The sequence below is a fragment of the Hyperolius riggenbachi genome, chromosome 9 (assembly GCF_040937935.1).
Source record: "Hyperolius riggenbachi isolate aHypRig1 chromosome 9, aHypRig1.pri, whole genome shotgun sequence".
In the NCBI taxonomy this organism is placed as follows: domain Eukaryota; kingdom Metazoa; phylum Chordata; class Amphibia; order Anura; family Hyperoliidae; genus Hyperolius; species Hyperolius riggenbachi.
This window is the reverse complement of record NC_090654.1, coordinates 260,812,288-260,820,620: the sequence shown is the minus strand read 5'-3', so window position 1 is coordinate 260,820,620 and position 8,333 is coordinate 260,812,288. Positions and strand designations below refer to the sequence as shown.

Below are 8,333 nucleotides of genomic sequence, written 5' to 3'. Positions count from 1 at the left end.
CCATTCGTAGTAATTTCAAATGGAAATTTAGCATGAAACAGTTGTCGCCCTATGTCAGTAGCCTTCCCTCCAGTGAACTGCCAGCTTAGATACTATTTGGCTAACTGTTGTTTAATTTCCAACTGCGAGCTGCAGCAGGATATCTCCTATCCCTTCCCCTGTCCATAAAACGCAATGGGCTACATTGCTAATGCTTGGTAAGATTTTCCGTGACCCAATCGTTTTTTCCGCATGATTCCGTGCTCAGTTCTCTTATCTTCATTTATTTTTCTTATCTTTTTCCATTAACTGCTATGAGAAATCGAGCGCAAAAACGGGAGCAATATCGGATATGACGGATTTTATCAATCGGAACCCTGCTATCGCACGGAAAATCGTACCATGTGTATTAGGCATAAGAGCTGAACAGCATATATGTAACATAATCACAGATTAAATGTACCCATACATCAAACGATGTGTGGTCAGATCGACCAAGAAACAGATCTAGCTCCAATCTAATCGGCAAGAGATCTCTTACCTGCTTATACACTAGATTTCATGCTGAGATCGATCCAGAACCAGCCTTGTGACGCTGCATCCACCACTTCGCTTCTAAACATCCCCCCGCCCTCGGTGCCCAGTGTACTATACATTACCTGTCCTTGTCCACCACTGCCTCCGGGCTCCTTCCATCCTTGGATGCACCCCATGTGGTTGCTGGAGTAACGTGGGTGTGTGACATCACACACATGCCCACACATATGCCAGTAACCACATGGGACACGTGTATGGACGGAGAACAGCACCTGGAGCCTGCAGTGGCCTTGGACAGATAAACTATAGTGCACTGGACACCAGGGGGGTACAGTGACCAATAGGAGGGGCAGCATCAGGGGTTTCGTTCATCGCTCGTCCCAATACCGCCGTGCACCCGACCAATCACAGCTGTCCGACATCTTGCAGCATGTCCGACCGATTTAATGCAACCAATTTTACCCCAAATTGGTTGCATCGTTGATTGGACGTGCACTTACCGGCGCTGATTTTTATCCGATTTATTTATAATTGAATCGGATGGTTGACCTGCCACCTCATGTACTGCGAGAGAGGACACTTGTGCAGTATGGCGTGCCCATCTTCAGAAGCCCAAGTGCTTCCGAAGACTGCTGAAGCCAGCCCAACCCAGAATAGATCAGTCCACAACCAAACGGTCGTGGACTGCTAACGCTGGAGCCAGGAAGGCTCTATAGGACCCAGAACCTTTCCTCTTCTTAGGGAAGTATCTCTTTTTTTTTTTTTTTTTTTTTTTTTTTTTTAATTAGGCTACAGACTCCCTTTGAAAGGGATGGTCCGAGCACTTTAAAAATACAAAATCCACTTACCTGGGGCTTCCTCCAGCCCCCTGTGTCCATCCTGTGCCCTCGCCGCAGCTCCAGGTCCCCTCCGGTGGAGATGCCGGCCTCGCCAGGTCGGCTTCTCCTGCGCTCCAGCATGCGGCTCACTGGTCACTCTGACATCATCCGGACTGTACAGCGCTGATGCAGAACTACTGCACCTGCACAATACAGCTCAGATGATGTCAGTGCGACTCTGAGAGCTGCTCATGGAGGCGCAGTGGACATCCTGCACCGGAGGGGACCCCGCAGCGAGTGCACAGGATAGCTGGCAGGGGCTGGAGGAAGCCACAGGTAAGTGGATTTTGTATTTTTAAAGTGCTCGGATGTGCCCTTTAACTGTTAGCTGAAGCAATCAGGAAAGATTGTTGGGACGCAGAACAGGCTGACTACTTGGGAGATGAGCAGTGTGGTTTTCTACAGTGATCTTAGTTAAACTGACTCATGAAACAATAGACAAATATTGCTTTGGGCAACAAAAAATTTTAAATGTGGCTGCCAAATGACACAGTTTTGCTTAATGGAAAATAATTATAATCTTGCATCTCAGCTGTCTCTGTTTATGAGCAACAAATCACATGGCAGAACAGCACAGCTCACTCTGCAGCTTCCTCACATAAGGAGATTGGAATAAGAGAAGTTAGCAACTGTGTTTCTTTTGTAATGAATGTCACAGTGGTGTCATGACGGGACAAGTGAGCCTGCAACACTCGCCATCGGGGGGGCTACACATTTCATGCTGAAATCAATTGGAAATCTGTGTGCAGTGTGTGGCTGCAATAGATCCCTCTCTGATGAGATGTGAGCAGACAGGGATCTATCTGATGATTGAATCTGCTGCACCATCTGCCAGTGTATGGACACCTTTAGATTACCACTCTTGTGTGGTGATGGCCATGTTATAGTGATGATCCATATGTTCATAAGGGGGAAATCGGCTTATCACCGTTGTAAGTGGTTGATGCCATAGACTGCATTGAAGAACAAGCAACATTTTTTTATTTTCCAGTTTAGAACGAATAACTAGTGGAAAAGTGCCGCTAACTGTTGCCCATTGCGCCCCCCCACACACACACACACACACACACACACACACACACACACACACACACACACACACACACACACACACACACACACACACACACACACACACACACACACACACACACACACACGTACGTGTATGTGTGGGTTTCCTCCGGGCACTCCGGATTCCTCCCACATCCGCAAAACATACAGATAAGTTAATTGGCTTCTGCCTAAAATTGGCCCTAGACTACGGTAGACATATGACTATGGTAGGGATTAGATTGTGAGCTCCTCTGCGGGACAGATAAGGTAGCCATAAATCCAGCGATGATGGGCAGATTCGACCAAAAGACAAATCTCTCTCTAATTGAATCTGACAAGCAAGAGATCTGTCAGCTGCCCATACCGCAGGCTGATTCCCGATTAATTTCATGCTGAAATCGATATGGAATCAGCCTTATGTGCCTCATCTGCTGCCTCGCCGCTGTGCTCCCTAATGAAAAATGTCCCCCCGGTGCCTAATGTAAAGTATACATTACCCGTCCGTGGCCTCCGCTTGTCCCCCGCTGGCTTCCTGGATTCCTCCTCTGCATACATGTACGCCCCACATGATTTCCTAGTAAGGGCACGAGTGTGTGACATCAGACGCGCACCCTTATTGGAAAACCACGTGGGCGTGCGTGTATGGGCAGCGGAGGGACAAGTGCAGGCTGCAGTCAGGTAATAATGTATACCTTGCACTTGGCACCAGGGGGACATTTTTCATTAGGTGGGACAGCACCGGGGGTTTTGCTGCGTTCGTCAATCGTCACAAAATTGCACGCCGTTCCCGCTGCGCACCCGATTGAACAGGTTGGCCCAACATGTTGCATTGTACGCAATCGACAATGCAACCAATTTTTGTCCTGAAATTGGTTGCATTGTCGGTCAAGCATGCACTTGGCTGCACCCATTTTCATCCATTGAATCGGAAGGTCGATTGACTGCCAAGTCGCCTGATGTATGACCATCACAAGACTATGGGCCTGATTCACTATTCGGTGCTAACCCAGTTAGCACGGCCAAAGGCTTTGGGCGTGCTAACCAGGGTGCTAAGTAGTTAGCACCAAGAAAAGTGGATCAGCTCGCGCACAAAGTCCCCGCACACAAAACTTTGCGTGTGCAAAGTCCGGTGTGCGCCAAACGTCGCATCGCGGTGCGACAAACGGCGCACCTGATGCGACTTTAACGTCGCATAGTGCGATAAGGTCGCACTCATTGCTCCCTTATAGTTGCATCAGGTGCGCCGTTTTCGTTGCATCGCACGCACCGGACTTTGCACGCAGGACTTTGCACACGAGCGCTAGTTAGCGCGCACAAAGTGTTTTTAGGCGTGAAAAGGGCTTTTTTACAAGCGTGCTAACAGTTAGCTTTGTGAATCAAGCCCTATAGATACACTCTGTATAGCGCTGCAAAAGATGTTGGCGCTATATAAATACTAATTCATAATAGTAATTGGGTTAATAAATGGGGAAATAAAGATTTGAAGATTCTGACCGACACTTTGTCTTATGTCTTACGAATATAAGATGCTGTACTGTCAACCAGAAAATGTGCCTTATATTTCAGTTCTGTACTTATGCTTTTTATCTCCAATATAAAAAAACTGGACACAGAGAGGCAATGTGTATTAATGCCTTTATGAATCGGCCCCTCAGACATTCTGAGCACAGGTGCAATTCTAGTTTATTGCTGCTTTGTCAGACGGCATTCCTCACAATCAGTTGTTGCTGATGATTGCATTTGTACGCTGTTCCTATTTACGTAAGTGAGAAATGCTTAGCATTATATTGTGCTATGTAACTACAGTAGGAATGCAGAGCTTGTCGTTTTTTTGTTTTGATTTGAACCAGGACTAAAGGTGGCGATACATCAGGTGACTTGGCAGCCGATTGACCATCAGATTCAATTATTATAATCAGATCAGATGAAAATGTGCATGCCTCGGGCCGAAAATTGGTTGCAAGAATCAGACGGACATTCTGCAAGATGTAGGGCTAACTTGCTTGATCGGGTGCGGGGCAGTAACAGCAAACGATATCGGGACGAGCGATGAGACTCCTGATTCTACCCCCTCCCCAATGTGCGCCCCCCCCCCCCCCCCCCGTGTGCCGTGCACTATACATTACCTGTCCGTGTCCGACACTTGCTCTGGACGCAGTCCTTGGTCCATACACACACCCACATGGTTGCCTAAGTAACGTGAGCACCAGCAACCACGTGGGGTATGTCTGTGGACCAAGGACAAGTGGCGACCCCCAAATGGGTCCCCCGCATCACCCAGTCCCATGCACGCCTCCAAGACTTCTCAAGAGCCGCTCCAACACTATGGAACTCCCTACCTCCACCCATTAGGTCAGCTCCCTCCTTCAACACCTTCAAGAAGGCCCTCAAAACTCAACTTTTCACTCTGGCCTACCACCCCTCACAATTGCTCTAAACCCAGAGCTCAACTCTGGTCCCCTACCTCTCGTGTCCCTACCTCTCCCTCTAGATGGTAAGCCTTTGGGCAGGGTCCTCCTCCTTTTGTGTCCTACCTGATCACGCACCTCCATTACTGTGCACCCATGCTATACACCTGAGTGAACCTAACTTGCCTAATCTCCATGCTTCCATCCAGTGACTGACTAAGCATTACCTGGTACTCATACTATGGTGTGTGATCTGGTTTTCTTGTATTTCTGTATTGTCATATTGCTGTATATCACCCCTAAATATTGTCTGTAACCTAAACTAATGTCCAACGCTGCGTAATATGTTGGGGCTTTATAAATACAATAAATAATAATAAAGTGCACTGAGTATTGATAGGGATCGCGTCTGGTCAGCGAGGTGGCGCACGAGGCCGATTTCTGGATCGATTTCAGCATGAAATTGTTCGGGAATCAGCCTGCGGTATGTGGGCAGCCAACAGATCTCTCTAATCAGATTCAATTAGATCAGAGAGAAATGTGTCTCTTGGTTGAGTCTGCCCATCATCGCTAGAGGTATGGCTATCTTTAGCTTTCTATAGTATTTACTGTTAAGTGGACCTGAACTCCGTCAGACCTTCCTCTCTGCTCTAAAAGATACACAACAGCATAATCTTGTTGGTGGTGGAACTGCACTCAAATGGCCAAACCCACACACCAGAGGTCAGATGTGCAGGACCTTCCCCTGGGTACCGCCAGGATACTTCCAGCCAGACAATCGATTGAAGTCCGCACAATCTTCAAAACATTGGAAGATTACACAACAGCATAATAACCTTTAAAGAAAAACATTTCTTTGTTACAGCTGTTACAAATCCTGTAATAAATCTCAGGGCTGTGGAGTCAGTACAAAAATCAACAGATTCCGATTCCTCAGTTTGTGAAACCACCAACTCCGGCTCCAGGTATTCAGAATTGCTCCAACTCCTCAACTCTGACTCCTTAGTCTAATTCTTACAAAGGCTATGTATTTGAAACCACTGACTCCGACTCCAGGTTCCCAAAATTACTCCGACTTCACAGCCCTGCTAGGGTTTTACGCTACCCGTTAAATCACAATGCCCGCATGTGTAGGTGGAAGCCTAGTATTTGGCTAGGCTCACGCTTGGTTCACATATATGGTCATATCATTGTTTTTTTATTTTCCATTCCATTGAAGCAGATATATTATTAACATCCTGTGTTTATAAATCAGCTGCTCTGACATGGCAGATTCCTGAGCTGACACAGCTGAGAGATCTAATTACAACTTGCGATGAGGGGGAATAAGACAGGCTAAACTCTCTAAGTACATACAGGGTGCATTTCTCTGTTTTTACTTCTGTCCTGTGCAAGAGCTCAGGTTCTCTTTAACCTCCCTGGCGGTACAATAAACCCGCCAGGGGGCACTTTTTTTTTCTTTAAAGCATGTAGCTAGCCTAGCGCTAGCTACATGCTTCCCCCCCCCCCCCTCCCTTCGCTATCCCTCCCACCCCTCCGATCACCGTCGGCGCTTTTACCCTGCAGGGATTCCCTGTATAGGTTTCCCCGTCGCCATGGCGACGATCGCGATGACGTTACCGACGTTGTGACATTAGCGGGTGTTCTGATCCACCCCTCAGCGCTGCCTGGCACTGATTGGCCAGGCAGCTAAGGGGGTCTGGGGGGGGGGGCGGCGTGGCGAATCGGCGGGTAGCGGCGGCGATCGTTATGCACACGCAGCTAGCAAAGTGCTAGCTGCGTGTAGCAAAAAAAAATTATGTAAATCGGCCCAGCAGGGCCTGAGCGGCACCCTCCGGCGGCTTACCCCGTGTCACACACACGGGGTTACCGCCAAGGATGTTAAATGGGACAAATTATTCAGTGTATGGGGGTCTTCACAAACCAGGGCTGACAACACATGCAGACACGGCAAGCAGTTGAGGAAATGATCCTGCCCCTACTATGGTATGTGGACGTCCATCTCTGGTAAACAAGTCACATTCCAGCGCAAAAAGAAAAATAATGTGAAACCAAAAATACCACCTTCGCAGCAGAGGCCACTGACTGTAAACTAGGATCAGAAGGTAGAAAGTGCCAGATTAGTATATAATAATTAAAAGCAATTTTAAAAAAAGCCCTTTTCCACTAAGGAACGCAATTCCACTAAGAAAGCACGATTCCGCTCTGGTGTACAGGACCGATTGCACTGTGTTCGCTATTTGAATAGCTGAATTGCGGAAAAATTGCATAGTGGTGCGATTGCTATCTGATTTTCCTGCACTCCTATACAAAGTGAACTTTGTTGGCCTTTGCTAAGCTGTGAAAGCAGTACAGCGAGTCATGACACTGCCTGTCGTTATGCTGACTTTTTGTCTTTGTAGAGCTTTTATGGTTTCCATGTCATAGCTTTGTCTTTATCTAGTCTGCCTGTCTGAAGCATGAATAACCCACCTGTCACATTTGATTGCTTTACAGAGGGGGCAGGAGGGGACGTCCTCCGGGGCCTCGTTTGGCTTCTCCGTCTTCAATCTAATGAATGCCATCATGGGAAGTGGAATCCTCGGCTTAGCTTTCGCCATGGCCAGCACCGGCATCGTCGGGTTCAGGTACGTCACATGGTGCAATATCTAGCTTCTTAAAGTGTGACTAAACTCAGAACTTTCTCTTAGCTGTAAAAGATTAGACACAGCAATGTAACTTTTATGGAAAAAAAACGATTAGAATTTATGGAAATCCTAAAAAAAACTAAAGTTTTACTTTGTGTTTTGACTTTTGCAGAAGACACTGAAGGCATTAAGTCTCATTGGCCTCAATTCACTAAACTTATCTCCTGTCTTTAATAACTCTTCTAGAGTTGTTACCATGGTGATAAGGCATGTAGTATTCAGGAAACATTTTACCTCAGGCAAGCCTAAAGTTAACTCTTCTGTCTTTAAATTAACTCTCCAATCCTTAAAATAACTCCAGAGTTAAAGACAGGCTGTTAATTAGCTGCATGTGAAAATAACTACAGAGGAGGTAAATTAACTACAGGAGAGGTAAGATAACTGTCTCACCTGTGGAGGTAAGTTTTCTCTTGCCTTATTATCTCTAGCATGATCTTAGTGAATTGAGGCCATTGTGTACAATCAGGAGAGTTGGCTTGGCAGAGCTCTCCTGCAGTCTATTCACAGCTGCTTATTATGAACTCATTATGCCTTAATCTGCCTAAACAAACATAGAACACAGACCAGTGAATTTACTTAGCAACTATATGTGGAATAAAGACTTTTCATTGTGTGCTGCGCAAGAGTTCAGACTCCATAACTGGAGTCGAAAAAGGTTAGAAGTGTGAAGCCTCTGCATAGTTCAGAGACTTCCCTGATCCTCCTGCAGCCTCCATTCCAGCACAGGGTCCCTCTAACCCTGTTTAACAAAAGCATATTGAATAAGTTACTAGTGGCGTCACTCCTGC

The 8,333-nt window shown here is 46.7% G+C and overlaps 1 protein-coding gene across 1 annotated transcript in view; it reads left to right on the top strand.

The window, feature by feature from the left end:
* Positions 1 to 8,333, top strand: part of SLC38A6 (solute carrier family 38 member 6) — a 110,557-nt gene that overhangs the window by 2,155 nt on the left and 100,069 nt on the right. The window contains exon 2 of the mRNA XM_068254424.1: positions 7,355 to 7,485. Coding sequence (XP_068110525.1) covers positions 7,355 to 7,485 — 131 coding nt within the window. The remainder of the gene's footprint in view (positions 1 to 7,354; positions 7,486 to 8,333) is intronic.